General features: G+C 34.8%; 1 protein-coding gene across 8 annotated transcripts in view; it reads left to right on the plus strand.

Annotated features, from left to right (window-relative positions):
- The window catches only part of ATRX (ATRX chromatin remodeler), a 230,856-nt gene that overhangs the window by 138,681 nt on the left and 67,397 nt on the right, over window positions 1-24,778 (plus strand). For all 8 annotated transcript variants that reach the window (XM_081276837.1, XM_081276832.1, XM_081276834.1 and 5 more), the window contains 3 exons: window positions 6,874-7,011; window positions 8,214-8,389; window positions 10,154-10,271. In XM_081276837.1, coding sequence (XP_081132963.1) covers window positions 6,874-7,011; window positions 8,214-8,389; window positions 10,154-10,271 — 432 coding nt within the window. The remainder of the gene's footprint in view (window positions 1-6,873; window positions 7,012-8,213; window positions 8,390-10,153; window positions 10,272-24,778) is intronic.

Here is a 24,778-nt window from a genome sequence, read left to right on the forward strand (position 1 = left end):
GCATTGAGTATTACCCACCAGGTAAGGTCATTTTGGACATGGGCATATAGGTATGGTTGACCACCCTTGTGACTGATCTCCAAATCCTTCATAGTCTAGAAGTTTTCACATGGCCTAAGCCTCCCACCCACCTGTGCATCTTCCTCTATATGGACACTCCAAGGTCTCCAGCTAAACACTCTTTATGTGGTAGGACATTTATAGCAGACCTTTCTTTGAGTAAGATTAATCCTTTGTGTACATACATATATGTGTATATAGATAAAATCAGCTTATTTTATGTTGTTGTTTAAATGTAAATGACATCATAATATAGATAACTATAGACCCTCATAGGCCAGTTAGAATGTTACCTGATTTCTCAATCTAGACCATGAAAGCCAGTATGACTTGACATAATACATACTAAGCCCTGAAACATAATGATTGACTAAGCAAAGCTACCCTTGACACAGTTATCCCTCATAAATGAAGATGAAATGAAAACTTTTAGGCCACATGGGGATGAATGAGATTGCCCTAATATTATTTAGACTGCAAAATGGTATGAGTTGATAAGCCTCCAGCGGAAACTTTTTTTTTTTTTTAACCTTGCAGATTAGTTTAACGATGTCAATTCTAAACTCCTTCTCTGACACTTCTTCTACTGTGGTGTTGATGGACTCTGTCATTGGAGTATCTTGGTTTGTTTGGGGTGATTGTTCCCTTGCTTTTCCATGTTGTTTTTCTACCCTTCTAACAGTATGAGTCTGAGTTTCTACCCTGTGGACTTATTTATAGTGCCCCTGAAGGTTTCCAGTACCTCACCATTTATGGGGAGATTAATCATAATAACAATTAATGCAAACAGTACCCAGCATTAAACCAAATAGTTTGTCCTATGACATCTACAATGTTAATTATCACAATAAACACAAACAATATGATCAGTTATTGCCTATAATAAAAACAGTAAGTTTCCAAAATGGTTTATGATTTCAAATGGTAGACAGGGAGAGAGCAGAAGTGATATAGGATGTGATAATTATGATGGAGGAGGAGAGAAGATTGGAGTAAAAATTTAAAGGAAGAGTGAAGAGAAAAACAATTTCAGTGGAAGAAAAGAGAATCAAGGAAAATAGGTGAGAGAAATAAGATTCGGTCCTCAGCCCTGGGGAAAAAAATTAGGTTGAAGAAATAAAAATAGGGCTCAGTGGTAGAGCACTTGCCTAGCATGCGTGAGGCACTGGGTTCGATCCTCAGCACCACATAAAAATAAAATAAAGGTATCGTGTTCACCTCCAACTGAAAAATATTTTTTCAAAAAAATATAAAAATAAAAAATTGAAAACAAAAAAATATAAAACAAAACTGAAAGACATTAATCAAACATCCTATTCATCAAAAATTTGATCCATGAAAAATAACTGCTTTTTAAAATGTTAGAAAAATACAAATATGAATATGTATAAATGTCCATGAACCATTAGGTCACAATTATAGAAAAGAAAAAGGAAAATCTCAACAAAAAGTTAAAGAATTGTTTGTGGTGTAGTTCAAAAGATTCTTAACTTTTCTTCTCAGTGGTGTTAGGTGGGGTCAACTGGGGCACATTTCCCCATCCTCAAGATGGATTGCTGGAGTGAAAGAGAGAATCCCATAAGTGGAATTAGTAGAGGGGGCTCAGGCTTAGGTAGGCTCCAGGCTATTTATTCGCTGAATGCCAAATTTGATCATCAGGCTTAACAATTGCTGGTGCACTCTGGAAGACTGCACCCCAGGGGTCTTTCTTGGGTTCCACTTGTGTGGTGGAGGAGCCAGTTCTTAGTCTACTATGTCACCTGCAGACCCCACGTTTCCTAGTCTTGAGTTCAGTCTCCAACCTCAATCTCTTCCCCACTCCTTTAGAAATCATGGCCATGACATCTCTCCCAGCTGGTCCTGTAAGCAGCCAGATTATAGGGAGAAGGGGAAGGGAAGAGCTGGTTGGGTTTCCATGCCCACTTGTCTCCTGAGTAAACCTCTCTCCACGTTTGATTTTTCTCCTGGTCACTTAATTACACTCTGTGTCGTGCAGTGTATTTTTACTGGGCCTGTATTTCGGGTCAAACTTCAGTTTGCCAGGAATTGTCTCCCTCAGCTACTGGCCTGAGCATCTCAGCTGCAGAGTTGTTCTTTTTTTTTAAATATTTATTTATTTTGTTTTTTGGCGGACACAACATCTTTGTTTGTATGTGGTGCTGAGGATCGAACCCGGGCCGCACGCATGCCAGGCGAGCGCGCTACCGCTTGAGCCACATCCCCAGCCCCAGAGTTGTTCTTTTCTTTGCCCTCCGAATGCCACCTGAAGTGATGGCACCTTCTTTCCTCACATTTGGATATTATGCAGTGTGTCTTTAAGTTTAGTTGGGCAGTATTTTTTGATCTCCAAATTGTTCATACCCAGACATGCCTCAGGCCTCCTAAAAATGTAGGTTCCTTTAATTCTCTTATCTCTCGGCTTTGCTTGTGGAAAGACTGCTCTTGCTAATGTCTCCGGCTACTGTAGAGGCTGTGGCGCTGGGGATGTTTTCCTTATTTTATTATATCCAATCTCATAAGTCCCCATCTGTTTTGAATGTCCAGAATTAAATTTCAATAAACACCCCCCACCCCCGTTTTTTGCTCACCCACCTTGCTGAGAAGCTGCCTAACTTCTTTCTTGGTTTCATGTCACGGAGCAGTCAGAAAAGGGCCCTTCTCTATGCAACCATCTTGAAACATCCTTAGAAACTATTTCAAATTTAAAATTTTGCTCTTTTCCTGGACTACCAATTCTTAGTTAGATACTCTTAGAATGTGAGCTCTACTTCTCAGTTGTCCATTTGATCATGGGGGTAAACAACCAAAATTCTATAGTATATTGTGTTGCTAAACTATCGCCTTTGGTAGAGTTCCGTAGGTGAGATGTACTGAATGCATTTTCAATCTTGTATTGGAAATGTGAGTTTATCAAAACATAACCTCATTAATTGAGTTATAGTACTTTTTTTTTTAAGTTCTGACAAATCTTTACTTTGGATGACCTATTTAATGGTGAGAGAGGTGTGTTGAAATCACCTACTATTATTTTGGTCTGTTCAATTCTATATTGCAGTTTTGTTTTATGTTGATAGTACACAGACGTTTGAGGCATACATATTTACCATCATGATATATTCTTGTTGGATGATTCCCTTAACCAGTATGAATTGAATTTTTTTTGTCTATTTGGATTAATTTTGTCTTAAACTCTATTTTTTTCTGATATGCAAGAAACTTCCTCTGTTTACTTGGTCTTCATTTGCATGGTATATCTTTTTTTTCATCCTTTCAGCTTTAGCCTGTAGAATATTTGCCCATGAGTTTCTTATAAATGAAATATGGTTGTGCCTTATTTTTTAATCCCATCTGCTAATATGCGAATTATATTTTTGTTTCTTTCTTTGTTTCATACCAGAGATTGAAGCCAGGGGCACTCAACCACTGATCCACATCCCCAGATTTTTCTTTTTTCTTTCTTTTTTTTAAAGTTGTTGATAGACCTTTATTTTATTCATTTATTTATATGAGGTGCTGAGACTTGAACTCAGTGATTGACACATGCCAGATAAGTGCTCTACCACTGAGCCACAACCCCAGCCTCTATTTTTTGTTTTGAGATGTGCTCTCACTAATTTGTTGAGGGCCTTGCTAAATTGCTGTGGCTGACTTTGAACTTGTGATCCTTTTGCTTCAGCCTCAGGAGCTAAATATATGTCTTTTGATTAGAGAGATTTAGATCATTAGCTTTTAGTGTTATAGAATATGATTTTTATTTCCTGTTATTTTGATTTATTTCTGAATTTTAATGGATAATTGATTTTCCTTTTTGTGACTATTCTAGTGGGATGCTGGCTTTATTTTTCATTTCTTCCACATGTAGTATTTTATTGAGTATGTTATGTGGTGCTAGCTAAGTAGTTATGAATTCTTTTGTTTCTACTTACTCTGAAAGGTTTAATTTCATCTTCTTGTGTGAAGGACAGCTTTGGCAAATATAACAATCTTGGTTGGTATTTGTTATGTTTCAAGGCTTGGTATGTATTATTTCAAGCCCTCCTAGCCTTTAGGATCTAGGTTCAGAAAACAATGGACACCCTAGTTCGCTTAAACTCTAAATGTGACCCACCATTTTTCTCTTGCAGCTTTGAAAGTTGTATCTTCATTCTGTATATTAAGCATTTTAATGATGTGTCATAGAGAGGATCTTCTTTGATCTTGCTTAGTTGGGGTTATAGATGCTTCTTTTATTTAGATTTCTATCTCATTCCTAAAATTTGGAATTTTTCTGATATTATTTGATTGAAAAGGTTATATATTTCATTAGTTTATATTTCAGTGCCATTGCCTACACCAGTGATTCTTCAATTTGGTTTCTTAAACGTACTCCTGATTTTAAAAGTATTCTTGTGATAGTCTCTTAGCATATTTTCTCTATTGATGACTTACTTTCAAGATTGTATCAGAGTTTCAAAATCTGTCTTTAAAGTATTCTAATCTATTGATGATACTTTCAAATGAATTTTTAATTTATTAGGTCTGCCATTTCTAGGGTTTCTGTGTTTTCTTTTTCAGATTCTCTGTGTCATTGTTAAAATGATCTTTCACTTCCTGTTTTTTCTCTGAGTTCATTCCTTACATTTTCTTTTGGCTCATTGAAAATTTTAGATATGAATTTTCTAAATTCTTTCTCTAACATTTCCTCCACTATGGTCTCAGTGGGATCAGTTGGTAAAGTGTTGTGAGCTGTTTGGGGTAATTTGTTCCCTTGATGTTTGTATGTCTACTCATCTGCTGTGATGATTATTCCTTCTAATTTAAAAAAATATATATTTCTTAGTTGTCAATGTACCTTTGTTTTTTCTTTTAAATTTATTTATATGCATTGCTGAGAATCGAACCCAGTGCCTCACACATGCTAGGCAAGTGCTGTATCATTGAGCCACAACTCCAGCCCCTATTGCTTCTACTTTTATGCAAGGGAAGATTTAGTGAGCTTTCTTTTAAGTGCCTCCCCCCATGGGGTGAATATTCAGGTGTAGATATTCTCATTCACCATGTGTTCTTTGCTATACCCAGTATCAGTACCACTTTGAGAGACAATAAGCCCTATTTACTACTATCACTTTGGAACAAAGCCACATACTAATAAACCTTAGGGGAAGAACCCCCAAATTTGTGGAAAATGTTCTCTGTAGGTATAAAATTAAATTGTCAGGTTCTGGAATAGGTGGAGAATTTAACTATTAGTCAAATTACTATTAATTTCTATAGGGACTGAAGAGGGGAGTAGAAAAAAATTGGGCAAATGAGAAAAAGAAAAGATTGAATAGAAAAATAAAAAGCAAGATCAAAACAAGAAAATGATGGGATTCAAGGCAGTAGTAGGTAATGCAAAAGGGACAACAAGAGCTAAGTGGATCAAAGGGCACAGAGGTAAGAAAACAAAGATAGAATGATTCCAGTTAATGTTTTGAAACATTAGAATAAGCAACAAATCAAATGTGTTCAGGGCGCAATATTGAATTCTAGGGAAACTTTATCCATTCAAAATGTAGAGTAGTATATGTAAGATCAGAACTGACATTAGAATTATTTATTATAGTATATGCCAAGTGGCGGAAATTCTTAGTGAGTCTTTCTGGGTTTTTTTGCATCAAGATTTGGGACTTTCAGAAGATACCCATCACTCTTGACTAACAATTCTATTTTTCAACTGTTGTTATGAAGAGTTACTTCTTTTTGTTTGTTTGTTTGTTTTTAAGTTGTCAATGGACTTTTATTTTGTTCATTTATATGTTGTGCTGAGAATCAAACCAGGGCCTTACACATGCTAGGCAAGCTCTCTACCACTGAACCACAACCCCAGCTCAGAAGTTACTACTTATTTTTTTAAAATTTTTAAAAAGTTTTTAGTTGTTCATATACTTATATGTGGTGCTGAGAATCGAACCCAGTACCTCACAAATGCTAGGCAAGTGTGCTACTGCTGAGCCCCAGCCCAGAAGTGACTTCTTAAAGTCATGTAGAAGACGAATTTTCTCTAATGTGTAACAGATGAAGTTTGACAGCTGGTATTACTAAGAGCAGTAATATATGTGTGAATGTCAACCAGCAAGTAAATTGTGTAGGTAGGATACTTCAGTAGACAAAAAAAAGTTTTGTTTTTTTAAAAGATCATAGTGTTACTTCTGAGTCACTCTCAATTGGGAGATCTTTTACAGAAGAAAGGTGGTGTTCTCTCCACCCATACCCACATAACAACCAGTTTAATGATACTTTTCTAGTTCAATTTCTCCCAACAGTGAGTCCTAGTTATTAAGAATAATTTAGAAATATTGACTGACTTCTTTCAATTTATTATATTCTTTCTTATAAGGTAACTTTTGTAATTTCACTTTATATGTATATCTAGATTGCTATTAGCCTTTGCCAGTAAGTTTAACCTAATATGCTAATGCCAAAATACTATCTTCAGAAACTAAAAGATATTTGCTTTATTGAATACTCCAAGTCTTTTTGAGGCATGTTTTGTCCCCTGGTGCTTTTCTTTTCTGTTTTAAAATGGTTGACATTTTATTTTTGTCCAAATTTGTATACTCATTTAGTGGACCTTAAGTACCATTTATAATACTACTTTAATTTTCTTCTGGTGGGATATAATTAATACTAATTAATGCCATATTAACCAAATACAGCAGCAGATAAACATAATTATACTCCTAATATTTTATTATCTTCCTTCAAGAACAGTGCTCTAAGAGGATTAAATTTGCTTATGTGCATCACATTTCTAGTTTCATTATATTAAGCATTTTTTATACATTTTTATAGGCCCTGACTTTGTTGTTTGTGATGAAGGCCATATTCTAAAAAATGAAGCATCTGCTGTTTCAAAAGCTATGAATTCTATACGATCAAGGAGGAGGATTATTTTAACAGGAACACCGCTTCAAAATAACCTAATTGAGTGTGAGTTTATTTCTGCAATTATGCTGTAGAGTATTGGTTTGCCTCAAGTGTATTTTTGCAACTTCTGCAATTAGCCTTTTCTCTGTTCGGTGTAGTTCCTGACTATGATCCATGTATGTCCATCTCAGTCTATTGTGAGAGAATACCATATTTTCCAAGTGCTTTATAAATGACTGGTGAACTACCATCAAAAGATATGTCCTTGTTATTGTGCAGATAAAAATATGGAAATAAAAATATAAAATATTATGAGTCTGAAATACTTTAAAATTTACAAAGGCACATTGCTTTACTCAGGAAATATTGTAAAGATAATTACTCAGTTTTAGGGGAGGTACTGTTAAATAAAAGGAAATGCCCAATATGAACATTTTAGAAAGGGGGCATTGGAGATGAAAAACCATGATAAATCTATTGCAGAATAGTTTGTTGAGGCTGAGGATAGATGAGTAAATTCAAGGAAGAGTGTTCTTGTGAAGTTTCTTCATTTTCTTATGTGGTGACACTAAAGAAGCAAGGTGAAATCATTTAGCAAATAACAAATTGAGTTTTCCATTATACCCTCCCACATTTTCTCTTTCTCATATTTGACTTTCTTTGCTGCATTACTCCACAGATTTTTATAATAACTTGTTTTCTATTTTATTAATTGAGTTTCTGATTGTTGTTTAACTTTAGGCTTTATTTTATCTTTGATTTAGGGTTTATCTCTGTTAATTTCCCTATTCTATTATTTTATCCCATTTATAAAATGCTACTTTACATTGTAGTATTGGACAATTAACAGCCATTTTAATGACTAATGGTAATGGGGTTTTTTAATATAATCTTTTGTATGGTAGCTTATTATCTCCTTTTATTATTTTTATTCATATCTGTTTGTTTCACAGGATAGTCGAATCATATTAAAATCATTTTGGTGTTGTAGACCATGTGATTTATATGTTGTGTCTCTTAAAAGTCATTTTTCAAAAAAAATTCCTGTCTAGTATTTAAGGATAATTTTTATTTCAGTTTCTCACCTGATTTAAGTAATCTAGTTGTATTTCAGACTAGTAACCAGTGTTTATTCTACACTTAGTTGGATATTCTTTTTATCTTCATTTTGATTGATATGTGGTTTTGAAGTCAGCAATTCATTGGGGGAATTTTTCTGAGTTAAAGGTTCATTAATGTTATTGAATTAATGTCTTCTCTTTTAGATCATTGCATGGTTAACTTTATCAAGGAAAATTTGCTTGGATCCATTAAGGAGTTCAGGAATAGATTTATAAATCCAATTCAAAATGGTCAGTGTGCAGATTCTACCATGGTAGATGTCAGAGTGATGAAAAAACGTGCTCACATTCTCTACGAGATGTTAGCTGGATGTGTTCAGGTACAGACATGTTCCATAAGAATGAAATATTGTCACTTTTTTATTGTAATCCCAAAACATTTTCTGAGTTTAAACTTTGTTTTTCTTTTCCCCATTCAGCATATCGTTTTAGATTTATATATCTCGGCCTTGTCTTCAAAAGTTTATACATCGTTGAATTTTTAAGACATTTAATTGAGAATTTTAGCAGACAATTAGCAATTCATTTGTGAAGTTTAAAATCTCATATTGTATTATATTAATGTTTAGATGGGTGGAGGGGGTAGTGAACAATAGAGGTACTTTGAATTTTTTATCCTTTAGACAGCTAGTTCCTTAAAAGCACAAGCTATTATTAATAAGAAATTTCTAATCTTACCTTCATTCTATAGTAATAGTGTTCAGAACCTCACTTATTTGGAATAGTATTAGGAGAGGTCAGTATGAATTAAGAAAGGAGACTTTTTTGGGGGGTACTTGGAACTGAAACCAGGGGTACTTTGCCACTGAGCTATTCCCTGAGCCCCCAGCCCCCTTTTTTTATTAAGACCCAGTCTTGCTAAGTTAAGCGGCTTAGGGCCTCACTAAATTGCTGATGCTGGCCTTGAACTTGTAGTCCTCCTTTCTCAGCCTCCATAGTTGCTGGGATTACACATGTGTACCTCAACGCCCAGTGAGATGTGTAATCCTTGAGAAATAGTTTTATTACTTTCACATACAGGCAATAGCCTAAACGAGGCTAACAGTGTTTATATATACAGACCTTTGGTTAATTTACATTCATGAATAGATAAGTATGTAGAGACTGAGCTAACTATTAATGGATCTCAAGATCTGTACCTTCTTTTCAGATATTAAATTTTAATGGTAGCTACAAAGAACCATCACATTAGAAATGCTATCTATCCCTCAGGCTTCATATACTGCCATCATATAAGGCAAAGTCATGCTATTAGGTTTGGTTGGTTACACAAACTAGTATAAGTACTGTTTTTTAAAATATTTTTTTAGTTATAGATGGACACAATGCCTTTATTTTGTTTATTTCTTTTTTTGTGGTACTGAGGATTGAACCCAGTGCCTTATACGTGTTAGGCAAGTGCTCTACCACTGAGGTACAACCCCAGCCCCTATGTATTCTTTATCTGTACTGCTGCTACTACCCAGGTATCATTTTTCTGATTTGTCTTTTTTCTTTTTTAGCATATTAGTGTTCTGTTTTTTCCTTATACATATGATAAAATATTTCCCAAAGTGTGTGTGCATGTCTTATTTTCTCAACTGGGCAAACATTTTTACTCAGATTATGTGTTATTTGGCACAAATGTATATCTTACCAATAGTATAACTCAGACCGTACTACAGTTTGATTTATTGGTATTAGAATGTGATTAAAGCAAGTCATTTTGTTACCACAACTTACTACTTCCCCCACCATTCCCCCCCCCCCCCCACGACCCCATTATTCTTGGAGGAGACTGTCCTGAGAACTTACATTGATTTAAGTGGTCATTTTGTCAAATGACTACTTAAATTAAAAATGTGACTGATATAGTGCAGTATCTTTTTATGAGCATACTATATTATCATATGAAATTATTACTATAATAATACATGAATCATTGTGTGATTTTAGCAAGTACAAATATGGTTTTCAAATTTTTATGTTTGGTGTTTAATTATGTGTGTCTTTTAGTTGTAATCAAAACAAGAATTCTTAAAGAAGTTCATTACTGTCATGTTTTTAGATTAACTAATTATCATTATCTTTCTTTTTAATTACAGAGGAAAGATTATACAGCATTAACAAAGTTTTTGCCTCCAAAACATGAATATGTGTTAGCTGTGAGAATGACTCCTATTCAGTGCAAGCTTTATCAGTACTACTTAGATCACTTAACAGGTAACCAATATACTTATTGTTTTCATCTTCTGTATAAAGACATACTTTTTCTGAAGAATTTTTCCTTGTCAGTTCCTTTCCAGTTTTGCATTTGAATGGATGTCCTTAAAAGCACAATAGCTCTAATTTAAAAGAAATCACTAATGCTGTCATTAACCTCTAAGAACAAATGAATAAAAAAAAATATATGGCATGTATCCCTAATGAATGCTCTTCATTTGTAAGAAGCTATTTCAGAAGAATTATGAATATGGAATAAATCCATAATAGAAGACACACATTCTGGAATATTTTAAAACGTATTCCAATTGCATTAATGTTAAAAGGCATGTAAATGAAATCCATGAGATTGTTTCTTAGTTATCAAATTAATAAAAGCTGAAGGCAAAAAAAAAGGGCAGAAAGCAAGATAGGCATTTAGAATGATTTCCATGTTGTATCAAAATTACAGCTGCTTAATCTACACTGAAATGTTAGCTGAAGTTGTTTTTCTAATTAAGAAGAACTTTTAGTTTGTTATTCTTTGCATTGTTTTTAGAAAACAATGCATTTCTCTCTTTCTGTCTGTCTGTCTGTCTATCTATATACATTTTAGTGTGTGTGTGTCTGTGTCCATTTCTTTATGCCTGAAGTAGTTCACATAACAAAACCTAGTCTGTGGCTCTGAGGGGAGAGATTTCTTATTTTTTGGTCACTTACTTGGGTTCTTTCTCCACATGCTATGCCAAGTTTCATTAGAGATTGTCGTTTAGAAAATGCCCTTGAGGGGCCTGGGGTTGTGGCTCAGTGGTAGAGTACTCACCTAGCATGCATGAGGCACTGGGTTTGATCCTTAGCACAGCATAAAACAAATTAAAGATATTGTGTCCACCTAAAACTAATAAAGTAAATGTTTCAAAAAACAGAAAATGCCCTTGAGCCCATTGTGGATGCAATGATTGATTAAAAAACCAGAGGAGGATGGAAGTGTGCGCACATTAATTAAAATTATACTTTATGATACTAAAGTGCTACCCTTTGTGTAATATTTGAGGGTATTATTTGATTATTTTATCTTGGTCCAATTGGGGATTGAATCCAGGGTGCTTTACCACTGAGCTATATTGTCAGCCCATTTATTTTATTTGTTTAATATTGAGGCAGGAGCTTAGTATGTTGCCCAAACTCGCCTTGGATTTTTAGAAAAAAGTTTAACTTTATTTGTTTACTTTTTTATGTGGTGCTGACGATCGAATCCAGTGCATCACATGTGTTAGGCAAGTGCTCTACACCTGAGCCACTACCCAGCCCCTGGCTTTGAATTATTGATCCCCCTGCCTCAGCCTCTGAGTTGGTGGGATTATAGGTGTATGCCAACACATCTAACATAGCAACTTTCTGTTTTAAGGAGAATAGTAATTGGATATTAATATTTTATAGAACTGCTATCTTTTAAAACAACTTTTGACTGTGGAAGGAAAATTTCAGTTCTTATAGGGCACACATTTTCATTTGACTATTGGTAACTGTTAGATTTATTGTACTATTCTATTTTGAACAATAAAAATTGTAGATGCAATGAAGTAACCAAATATAAGTATCCCAATGAGTGAATTACACTGTAGTTTAAGAAAAAGAAGAGTGTCCAGAAAGGATACTAACTTTTCTAATTTATATAGTATTTTTCCTTTTATGCATGTTGTTTTATTTTAAGTAAAGTAATACCTTTGTGTGTTTTTAAATATTAGACATTCATCTATATTTTAAAGTAATGGAAATTCTTTTTATTTATTCTCTATTATTTATTTATTTAGTTTTGTGGTGCTGGAGATTGAATCCAGGACCTTGTGCACGTGATGCAAGCAGTCTACCAACTAAGCTATATCCTCAACTCAGGATTCAACTATATTTAAAAATTGGAATTAATACCTCAGATACAGATATTAAAATATCATTTTGTGAACAATACAGTATTTAAAAGAGTTTAGGGAGCTATATTCTGATCACTATTAATTTTTTTTTAAAGAGAGAGTGAGAGAGGAGAGAGAGAGAATTTTTTAATATTTATTTTTTAGTTCTCGGCGGACACAACATCTTAGTTGGTATGTGGTGCTGAGGCTCGAACCCGGGCCACATGCATGCCAGGCGAGCACGCTACCACTTGAGCCACATCCCCAGCCCCAACTATTAATTGATTGAAATATTTGAAGCACTAATTGCTAAAGGTTTTATACTCTGAATGCATTATTCTTAAATTATTTTCTGATTCATGAATCTAGATACAAGGTATTGGTTTTCATGGTGTGACACTTTTGTTAAAGTCCAATAATGTGTGTTAATTAGCCTCCTTTTGAAAACATGCACAAAGGCCAAATGGAAGGCAAGTGTGGGATGTGCACATACCTGTAATCTAGCTACTCCAGAGGCTGATACACGAGTAGGTAAGATTGAGGAGAGCTGCAGCAACTTAATAAGACTGTGTCTTAAAATGAAATATAAAAATGCTCAGTATGGAGGTCAGAGGTAAAGCACCGTTCGGTTCAGTCTCCTCTGATGCCCTGGTCCCCAAGAAAAATCCAAATGGTATTTCTCTTGGAATTTTATCTGTGCATTGAAAATGTTTGGTAAATTATCTTTTGTTATGTATTTTAAAAATTCTTTTGTTCCATAATAGAATTTTTAGATTGTGCTTTGTTTTTTATTTTAGTTTTATTAGGAATGAGTTATATAGTACATTTAATACACTGCAAAAAGAAGGAAGACACTGGGAGTGAATTTTGAGAAAATAAAAAAATCCCCTTAATTTTCCTTAGTTCCTCTTTTTTTACAGTAATTTTTAAATTGTTAAAAAGTATACATATTCATGGAATACCATGTGATGTTTTAATACATGTACACATTGTCTAATGTTCAAGTAAGAGTTAATATATATCTCTTCAAACTTACTTCTCCTGACTGTAACCTAGTATCCATTGGCCAATCTGTCCCCATCTCTATTCCTCTCTACTTTCCCCAGCCTCTTTTAAACAACATTCTACTCTTAATTTCTATGAGATCAACATTTTTAGAATCACCTATGTTACATGATGTGCCTCCATATTTCACTTAACATAATGACCTCCAGTCCTAATGACCTCCAGTCCTAATGACAGCAGTACATCCTTTTCATGGCTGAGAGGTATTCCATTGTGTATATGTACCATTTACATTATTAATTCATTAAGTGAGGAACACTTGTTTCCATTTCTTGGCTGTTGTGCATTGTATTGCATTAAACACGGCAGTACAGGTATCCTTTCAACATAGTGGTGTCCTTTTTCTTTTGGATGTATACCTATAAGTTTGATTGCTGGATAATATGATGGTTTCATTTTCAATTTTTGAACAACCCCATACTGTTTTCCACAATGATTAATTTACATTGCCACCATCAGTTTATAATAGTTTCCACTTCTCCACATCTTTGTTAGAATTTGTTACCTTTTTTCTTTTTGATTATGTCTATCGTTTCAGGAGTGAGAAATAACTCATTATGATTTTTTTTGTACTGATCATTTAATCTAGGGGACACTCTATCTCTGAGCTACATCCCCACCTCTTTTTATTTTCTATTTTGAGACAGTTGCTTAGGATGTCACTAAAACACTGACACCTAGCTTTGAAGTTGCAATCTTTCTGTAGTCACACAAATCTGTAATCATTGTGATTTTGATTTGCATTACCCTGATAATGATTCCCCTTTTCTTTACTGGGGGGAGAGGGTGGTACTTAGGATTGAACCCAAGGCCTCAAACATGCTAAGGAAGTGCTTCACCAATGAGTTTCATCCCCAACCGTCCTTTTTTTCAGTGTAATTCCATAGGCTGCTTTTTATTAAAAGGTTTCAGAAGTTCTTAGTAACATATAATTGTATGCATTCAGTAAACAATTAGGTTTTATAAGCATATGAATATGTGGTCTTTTTAATAACTAATTATTAGTCTGAATTTAAACTTAAATCAATATTACAATCCATATACTGTCTTGAGTTTTATAGTGATGCAAAAATGGAGCACATGGCTGGTCATGTTGTGCACACCTGTAATCTCAGTGACTGAGGAAGCTAAGACAAGAGGATCACAAGTGCAAAGCCAGCCTCAGCAACTCAGTGAGGCCCTGAGCAAAGTAGTGAGACTCTGTCTTAAAATGAAAAAACATAAATAGTTTGGGGATGAGGCCCAGTTGTTAAGCACCACTGGGTTCAATCCTTGGTACAAAAAAAAAAGTAGTACATTGAAAGATAGCCCACAGAATTGGAGGAAATATATTCAAATCATTTTTTATCATTTTTTCTGAATAGGGATTGATATCCAGAATATATGAAGAATTCTTTTAATTCAGCAACAAAGAAACAAACCACCTATATAAAAAATGGGACCCAAATTGATATTTCTTCAAAGAAGATATATATAAATGTCCAGTAAGCACATGAAAAGATGGTCATCATCACTAGTTATTAGGGATGGGAATCAAAACCACAGTGAGACACTGTTTTGTGTTCATTAGGATGGGCATTATCAAAAAAAGAAAAGGCAATCTAAGAAATACTGCTTATGGTGTGGATATAGTGGAAACCTTATATATTTCTGGTAGGAATGTCAGATGTTATAGCCAATAGAGAAAAACAGTGTGTCATTTTTCAAAAGTGATCCAGAATATCCAGCAATTCTATTTGTAATATTCCCAAAAGAATTGAAAGGAAGAACTCAGATAATTGAACCCCAAAATTTATAGCAGTGTTATTTATAATTACCCAACAGGTGATGAGCACAGTGGCAAATACCTGTAATCCCAGCAATTTTGGTGGCAGGGGTAGGAGGATCTCAATTTCAAGCCCAATCTTAGCAACAGAGTGAGACCCTCAGCAACTTGGTGAAATTGTGTCTGAAATAAAAAATAAACAATTCTGGCAATGTAGGTCAGTGTTAATGTGCCCGTATGTTCAATCCCTAGTACCTAAATAATAAGAAAAGTAAAACAAAAATGTGCAATCAACCCCAGTGTAGACTGACAGATGAATGCATTTAAAAATGTGGTATAGATATACAATAGAATATTATTTAGGTTTCAAAAAGGTAGGATAATTCTGACACATTCTATAACATGGATGAACCTTGAAGACATTAATATATAGTGAAATAAATCAGACATAATTGTAATACTTGTATAATTCTGGTTACTGGTACCTACAATAGTCAGACACATACAGGCAGAAATTATAATGGTGATTACCCAGGGCTGAGGGAAGAAGGGAATGAAGAGTTATTTTAAGAGGATGCACAGTTTGTTAGGAATAATAAAATTCTAGAAATGGAGGGTGATTATGCTTGTAGAGCATTTTGATTATGCTTCATATCAATCATTTGTGAATTTACAATTATTAAAATGGTAATTTTTTATTTCATATCAAATAATAATATCCCCAAACAGAACTCAGTAATAGCTTTTGTGTCTAAAAATGCCCGAGTCTAAGTTCTGATTTTTAGAGGTTGATTCCATGTATTTGGACTGGGGCCTGTTTATTGGCATTTTTGTAACCCTACAGATGATTTTGATAAACACCTCTGATAACCATTTGATAATCATTGCTATAAAGTGTTTACTTGATTATTAGGTAGTTACATTTCAGATGAGAGCTGAGACTTAAATGAGTGAGTGTTAAGTAGCCAAAGGAATCATGGAGAAATGATACCAAAACATTAACTGAGATTCTTTCCTTTATGTGGTAGAAATATTGTTAATTCTTTATTTTATTTGCTTTACATCTCTACAAAAATTGCAGAATACAAGTAATCTAAATATGTGTTTATATAATCAGGAAAACTAAGTTATTAAATGTATAAAATTAATACTATATATAGCAGTACTGGGGGTGAATCTCAGAGGTGCTTTATCAGTGAGCTGTATCCCCAGCCCATTTTTCAGTTTTTATTTTGAGACAGGGTCTTGATAGTTGCTCATACCAGCCTCAGACTTGCAGTCTTCCTGTCTGAGCCTCTCAAGTACCTGGAATTATATGTTAATTTAAATCTTACATTTGAAAATATCATAATTAACATTGTGATAACATAATTCAAGGTTGAGGAAGAATGTATAATAATTATCAAAAGTAGTCATGCCATTAGAGTCATCATTGAACACCAGACACCACTAAACTGATAAGATAAAATGATATCGAGTATTGTTAAGGATATAGTGAATTGGGCTCTTTATTGCTTCTATTAATTTGTCTTTAGGTAAGGTATATCAGAATTATTTTCAGTTTTAAGCCTTTATCCAAAGGAGAGGTCTAATAATGTGTACAGAAATTTATATTCAAGAATGCTTATATCAGATTTTTAAAGCTTTTTCCCCTCCTTGCAGAAATATGTGTTCATTGTGGAATGTGTATGAAATATTGAAATGTACAAATGTGAGAATAAGAGTAGCAATTGTGTCATAAACCACAAATTGGAAGTGGTATGTTTAATAGGTATCCTGCTTTCCAATTTTTTAAAGTGTATATGTTCTTTTTTTTCTTTTTTTAATTGGTTGTTCAAAACATTACAAAGCTCTTGACATATCATATTTCATACATTAGATTCAAATGGGTTATGAACTCCCATTTTTACCCCAAATACAGATTGCAGAATCACATCGGTTACACATCCACATTTTTACATAATGCCACATTAGTGACTGTTGTATTCTGCTACCTTTCCTATCCTCTACTATCCTCCCTCCCCTACCCTCCCATATTCTTTCTCTACCCCATCTACTGTAATTCATTTCTCTCCTTGTTTATTTTCCCATTCCCCTCACAACCTCTTATATGTAATTTTGTATAACAATGAGGGTCTCCCTCCATTTCCATGCAATTTCCCTTTTCTCTCCCTTTCCCTCCCACCTCATGTCTCTGTTTAATGTTAATCTTTTCTTCCTGCTCTTCCTCCCTGCTCTATTCTTAGTTGCTCTCATTATATCAAAGAAGACATTTGGTATTTGTTTTTTAGGGATTGACTAGCTTCACTAAGCATAATCTGCTCTAGTGCCATCCATTTCCCTGCAAATTCCATGATTTTGTCATTTTTTAGTGCTGCGTAATACTCCTTGGTGTATAAATGCCACATTTTTTTTTATCCATTCATCTATTGAAGGGCATCTGGGTTGGTTCCACAGTCTAGCAATTGTGAATTATGCTGCTATGAACATCGATGTGACAGTATCCCTGTAGTACGCTCTTTTAAGGTCTTCAGGGAATAGTCCGAGAAGGGCAATAGCTGGGTCAAATGGTGGTTCCATTCCCAGCTTTCCCAGGAATCTCCATACTGCTTTCCAAATTGGCTGCACCAGTTTGCAGTCCCACCAGCAATGTACAAGAGTACCCTTTTCCCCACATCCTCGCCAGCACTTGTTGTTGTTTGACTTCATAGTGGCTGCCAATCTTACTGGAGTGAGATGGTATCTTAGGGTGGTTTTGATTTGCATTTCTCTGACTGCTAGAGATGGTGAGCATTTTTTCATGTACTTGTTGATTTATTGTATGTCCTCCTCTGAGACGTGTCTGTTCAGGTCCTTGGCCCATTTGTTGATTGGGTTATTTGTTGTCTTATTGTCTAATTTTTTGAGTTCTTTGTATACTCTGGATATTAGGGCTCTATCTGAAGTGTGAGGAGTAAAAATTTGTTCCCAGGATGTAGGCTCCCTATTTACCTCTCTTATTGTTTCTCTTGCTGAGAAAAAACTTTTTAGTTTAAGTAAGTCCCATTTGTTGATTCTTGTTATTAACTCTTGTGCTATGGGTGTCCTATTAAGGAATTTGGAGCCCGACCCCACAATATGTAGATCATAGCCAACTTTTTCTTCTATCAGACGCAGAGTCTCTGATTTGATATCTAGCTCCTTGATCCACTTTGAGTTAACTTTTGTGCATGGCGAGAGGAGGGGATTTAGTTTCATTTTGTTGCATATGGATTTCCAGTTTTCCCAACACCATTTGTTGAAGATGCTATTCTTCCTCCATTGCATATTTTTAGCTCCTTTATCAAATATAAGATAGTTGTAGCTTTGTGGATTAGTCTCTGTGTCCACCCGCCTGTTTTGGTACCGGTACCATGCTGTTTTTGTTACTATTGCTCTGTAATATAGTTTGAAATCTGGTATCGCTATACCGCCTGATTCACACTTCCTGCTTAGAATTGCTTTTGCTATTCTGGGTCTTTTATTTTTCCATATGAATTTCATGATTGCTTTATCTATTTCTACAAGAAATGCCTTTGGGATTTTGATTGGCATTGCATTAAACCTATAGAGACCTTTTGGTAATATCGCCATTTTGATGATGTTAGTTCTGCCTATCCATGAGCAGGGTATATTTTTCCATCTTCTAAGATCTTCTTCTTCTTCTCTTTTTAGGGTTCTGTAGTTTTCATTGTATAAATCTTTCACCTCTTTCGTTAGGTTGATTCCCAAGTATTTTATTTTTTTTGAGGATATTGTGAATGGAGTGTTTTTCCTCATTTCCGTTTCAGAAGTTTTGTCACTGATATACAGAAATGCCTTTGATTTATGCACGTTGATTTTATATCCTGCCACTTTGCTGAATTCATTTATTAGTTCTAGTAGTTTTTTTTGTAGACCCTTTGGGTCTTCTAGGTATAGAATCATGTCATCCGCAAATAGTGATAATTTAAGTTCTTCTTTTCCTATTTTTATGCCTTTAATTTCTTTCGTCTAATTGCTCTGGCCAGTGTTTCGAGAACTATATTGAATAGAAGTGGTGATAGAGGGCATCCCTGTCTTGTTCCAGATTTTAGAGGGAATGCCTTCAATTTTTCTCCATTCAGAATGATGCTAGCCTGAGGCTTAGCATAGATAGCTTTTACAATGTCGAGGTAAGTTCCTGTTATCCCTAGTTTTTCTAGTGTTTTGAACATAAAGGGATGCTGTACTTTGTCAAATGCTTTTTCTGTGTCTATTGAGATGATCATATGGTTCTTATATTTAAGTCTATTGATGTGGTGAGTAACATTTATTGATTTCCGTATATTGAACCATCCTTGCATCCCAGGGATGAATCCTACTTGATCATGGTGCACAATTTTTTTGATGTGCCTTTGTATCCGATTCGCCAGAATTTTATTAAGGATTTTTGCATCTAGGTTCATCAGAGATATTGGTCTGTAGTTTTCTTTCTTTGAGGTGTCTTTGTCTGGTTTCGGAATCAGGGTGATGTTGGCCTCATAGAATGAATTTGGAAGAGCTCCCTCTTTTTTTATTTCCTGAAATAACTTGAAAAGTATTGGTATTAATTCTTCTTTAAAGGTTTTGTAAAACTCCACTGTATACCCATCCGGTCCTGGGCTTTTCTTGGTTGGTAGTCTTGATTGCTTCTTCTATTTCATCCATTGAAATTGGTCTGTTTAAATTGTGTGTATCCTCCTTACTCAGTCTGGGCAAATCATATGACTTTAGAAATATATCGATGTCTTCATTATCTTCTATTTTATTGGAATATAGGTTTTCAAAATAATTTCTAAATGTCTTCTGTATTTCTGTAGTGTCTGTTGTGATATTGCATTTTTCATCCCGTATGTTAGTAATTTGAGTTCTCTCTCTTCTCTTCGTTAGCTTGTGTAGGAATGTTTTTAATTTTGTTTATTGATTATCTATAATTAACTCTTAAGGAGCATTAAAAAACACTAGGAAAATATTTTTTAATGACTAGAATTTTACAAATCCATCTTTTTATTTAATATTAACTCTTTTTTATTTTTGTCATTATTTATAATAATGAATTCAAATTGGAAATTAACCAAAAATCTCAACTTTGGGGGTCTGTTTATTTATTTATTTGGGTACCAGGGATTGAACTCTGGGGCACTCAACCACTGAGCCAAATCGCCAGCCCTATTTTATATTTTATTCAGAGACAGGGTCTCACTGAGTTGTTTGCTTACTGCCTTGCTTTTGCTGAGGCTGGCTTTGAACTCAGGATCCGCCTGCCTCAGGCTCCCAAGCCAGTAGTATTACAGGCATGCACTATGGCACCTGGCTGGGGATAGTTTAGATTATGATACATCAATTGAATCTAATGCCATGAAATAAGATACATTAAATATAATAATGTATGTACCATAATGCCTTAATAGGAATCTATACAATGTATCATGTATTAATGGTTATAAAATAATGCATAATTCTGTGTAGTATAAAAACCTATGTATCAACGCCAGGTGCACTGTAGTCGTGCACATTTGTTCTCCCAGTGACTTAGAAAGCTTTAGGAAGATGATGGTCGGTCCAAGGCCAGTCCCAGCAACTTATCGCGAGCCTGTTTCAAAATAAAAAGGACTAGGGATATAGGTTAATGGGTTCAGTGCCCAGTACAAAAAACAAAAAAGTACACATATCTAGTATGCAAAGATATTATGTGTGTTGAATTCTCTCTTCAAATTTTGTTCCGTCCCCCTTTTTTTTCTGTTTTCATTTCTTTCTTGTCTCTCTCTCTTTAAGAAACAATCCTACCAACTGAGTTAGTTCTGTGAATGGTGTATACCACTATTCTGGCTTGCTCCCTCCTCCCTCCCTCCCTTCCCTTCTCTCCCCTTTCTTCCGTTCCCTTCCCTCCCTTCCTTCCTTCCTTTCCTCAAGCTACACCTCAGGTAGTACATCCCAAGACCATTTTTTTTAAAAAAAAGGTACACATGACAGTGTTTTTGACATATTTCACATACATGGGGTATAACTTATTCTAATTAGGATCCCATTTTTGTGGTTGTACAAGATGGAAGTTTCACTGGTCACGTATTCACATGTGAACATACGTATAAAAGTTATTTGTCTGATTCATTCTACTATCTTTTTCATTCCCATTCCTCCTCCACCTTTGTCTAATTCACCGAACTTCTATTCTCTACATCCCCCATTTTGTGTTATCACCTACATATCTGAGAGAACATTCAACCTTTGTGTTTTGGGGATTGGCTTATTTCACTTGAGCATGATAGCCTCCAGTTCTGTCTATTTACTGGCAAATGTCATAACTTCTTCTTTATGGCTGAGTAATATTTCATTGTATATACCACATTTTCTTTTCCATTCATCTGTTGAAGGGCACCTGAGTTGGTTCCATAGTTTTGTTATTGTTAATTGAACTGCTATAAACGTTGATGTGGCTGAATCACTGTAGTATGCTGCTTTTAAGACCTTTGGGATACCTGGGTCAAATGGTGGTTTCATTCCTAGTTTTCTGAGGAATATCCATAATGCTTTCCATAGTGGTTGCACCCATTTGCAGTCTCACCCGCAGTGTTGAGTGTACCTTTCCCCCCACGTCCTTACCAACATTTATTGTTACTTGTATTGTTGATGATTGCCATTATGACTGGCATCAAATGGAGTCTCAGTGTAGTGTAATGAACATGGAAAGGTCTCCCTTGTTCTTTGATAGGCAGAATTAATATTATCAAAATGGCCATACCAAAAGTACTATACAGATTCAGTGCAATTCCTGTTAAAATCCCAGTGATGTTCTTCATAGAAATAGAAAGAGCAGTAATGAAATTTATTTGGAAAGATAAGAGTCTCAGAATAGCCAAAGCACTCCTTAGTGAGAAAAGTGAAGTAGGAGGCATCTCATTATCAGATCTTAAATTATACTACAGAGCTATAGTAACAGAAATGGCATGGTATTGTCTCCAATATAGACATGAAGACCAATGGAACATAACAGAAAATACAGAAAGAAACCCACATTCCTACAGTTATCTCATACTAGACAGAGTTATCATAAATACATATTGGGGAAAAGATAGCGTCTTCAACAAATGGTGCTAAGAAAACTGGAAATCCATATGTAATAGAATGAAATTGAACCCCTATCTCTCACCATGTACAAAACTCAACTCTATGTGGATGAAGGACCTAGGCATTAGACCAGAGACCCTGTGACTACTAGAAGAAAATGTCGGCCCAGTTCTCCATCATATCAGTTTAAGAACCAACTTCCTCAATAAGATTGCTAAAATGCAAGAAATAAATTTAATAATCATTAAGTGGGATGGTATCGAAGTAAAAACTTCTTTATGGCAAAGGAAATAATCAAGAATGTGAAGAGAGACCCAAGCCCCCTTTCTTAAAATTTATTTATTTATTTAAATTAGACATATACCACAGCAGAGTGCATTTGATTTCATTGTACACAATTGTTGCACAACTTTACATTACTATGGTTGTACATGATATAGTGTCACACCATATGTGCAGCCATACATGTACCTAGGGTAATAATGTCTATCTCATTCCACCATCTTTCCTGCCCCGCCCTCCCGTGCACCCTCCCTATTCTTCCTCTCCTTTGCCTAATCAAAGTTCCTTCATTTTTCTTATGACTCCCCCCGCCCCATGTTAGGGATCAGCATCCACTTATCAGAGAGAACAATCAGCCTTTGGTTTTGGGGGATTGACTTACTTTGCTTAGCATGATGTTCTCCAATTCCATCCATTTACCTTTTAATTTTAACTTGAGACAGTGTTTGGCTAAATTACTGAGGCTGGCCTCGAACCTGCCTTATCCTGTTTGAGTAGGTGGGATTGCATTGTTCACCAAAATGCTCAGCCTTCTTTTTCTTTTGATATTTATCAAGCTTTCTTACTCTGTAAACCATTTCTCCAAAAGATCATTTGATAGATCTCCACCTTTTCTCACTGCAGTACACTGGGTTGCCCTACCACTGACCTATATCCCTAGCCTTTAGTATTCTATTCTTTTTCTTTCCTTTTATGTTTGTTTATTTGTAGTTACTAGTGATTGAACTCAGAGTTGCTTTACCACCAAGCCACATCCCCGGTCCTTTTTGTTTTTTTATTTTGAGATGGGGTCAATCTAAATTGCTTAGAATTTTGCTAAATTTCTGAGGATGTCCTTAAACTTGCAGTCTGTTTCAGACTCCCATGTGTTCCACTGTGTGAAGCTCATTGAGGCTTTTAAAAAATTTAGTTGTTGATGGGCTTTATTTTATTCATTTATTTATATATGGTGCTGAGAATTGAACCCAGTGCCTCACACATGTGAGGCGAGTGCTCTACCACTGAGCCACAACCCCAGCCCTCATCGAGGCTTTGATATGCATTTTTCTAAGAATTCGTGATGATGAGCACCTTTTTATATACTTGTTTGCTATTTTTGTGTCTTAATTGGAGAACTGTTTATTCAGGTTCTTTGCTCATTTTTAAATTAGATTATTCATTTTCCCCATACCTTTATTGAGGTAAATTTGAAGTACAATAAAATGCACATATTTAAAGTATGAAATTTGATCAATTTTGAGATGTATGTAACCAATACAATCAATATAAAAAATGTCCAGTACTTTTTTAAAATTTCAAATCATGCAGACTGTTTCCTGTATGATTTATTACATTAGGAATCAGTCACTCTAAGATATATAGGACCCCACCCTCACATCAACTATTTCAGAATTCAGTGGTGCACTTCTAAGTATCTCTTAGGTCAAGGAAAAAAGCACAAGAAAAGTAGATAAAAAGTGTTTTGAACTCAAAATAAAAGCTTAAAATATCAGGCTCTCAGGATGAAACAGTACTCAGATGAACATTCATAACTTAAAGTAGTTGTATCAGAAAAAAATCTAGAATAACATACATTATTCATTTTTTTGCTACAGATATATTTTTATAGTAACTTTATTTGATACATGGTTTGCAAATATTTTCTTTCCATCCATTTTCTTTTTTTTTTTTAAAGAGAGAGTGGGGGGGGAGGGAGGGAGGGAGGGAGGGAGAGAGAGAGAGAGAGAGAGGGAGGGAGAGAATTTTTTAATATTTATTTTTTAGTTCTCAGCGGACACAACATCTTTGTATGTGGTGCTGAGGATCGAACCCGGGCCGCACGCATGCCAGGCGAGCGCGCTACTGCTTGAGCCACATCCCCAGCCCTCTATCCATTTTCTTCATTGCTTTCTTTGCTGTACAAGTACTTTGCAGTTCAATGTGGTACTACTTGTTTATGTTTACTTCTATGTTTTTGTGCTTTTAGTAAGCTATCCATAAAAATCTTTGCCAAGGCCAATATCAAAAGTTTTATTTTGTAGTGTAAGATATTCATACCTGTTTCATTGTTTTGCATGTATATATGTAGTTTTCCTATTACTTCTGCTTTTCTAATTTGGATGCTCTTGCTAGTTCTTCTAGTACTGTGCAAAATATTGGCAGCCAGCATATATATCCTTGCCTTATATTTCATCTCAGATTAAAAGCATTTCTATTTTTTCCATTGACGTGATACTGAGGAAATTTCCTTGTATACCTATTTTGTTGAGAGATTTTTTTGTCATGAGAGAATATTGAATACTATTAAATACTATTTGTTATTTAGATGATTAAGATAGTTTTTTCACATATGCCAAGCAAGCACTCTACACTGAGTTGCTCTTTCTTTTTGTTAATGTGTATATCACATTGGTTGTTTTACATATGTTAGTTCTGCCTGT

Source organism: Spermophilus citellus (assembly GCF_964194105.1).
Source record: "Spermophilus citellus genome assembly, chromosome: X".
NCBI classification, from domain to species: Eukaryota; Metazoa; Chordata; class Mammalia; order Rodentia; family Sciuridae; genus Spermophilus; species Spermophilus citellus.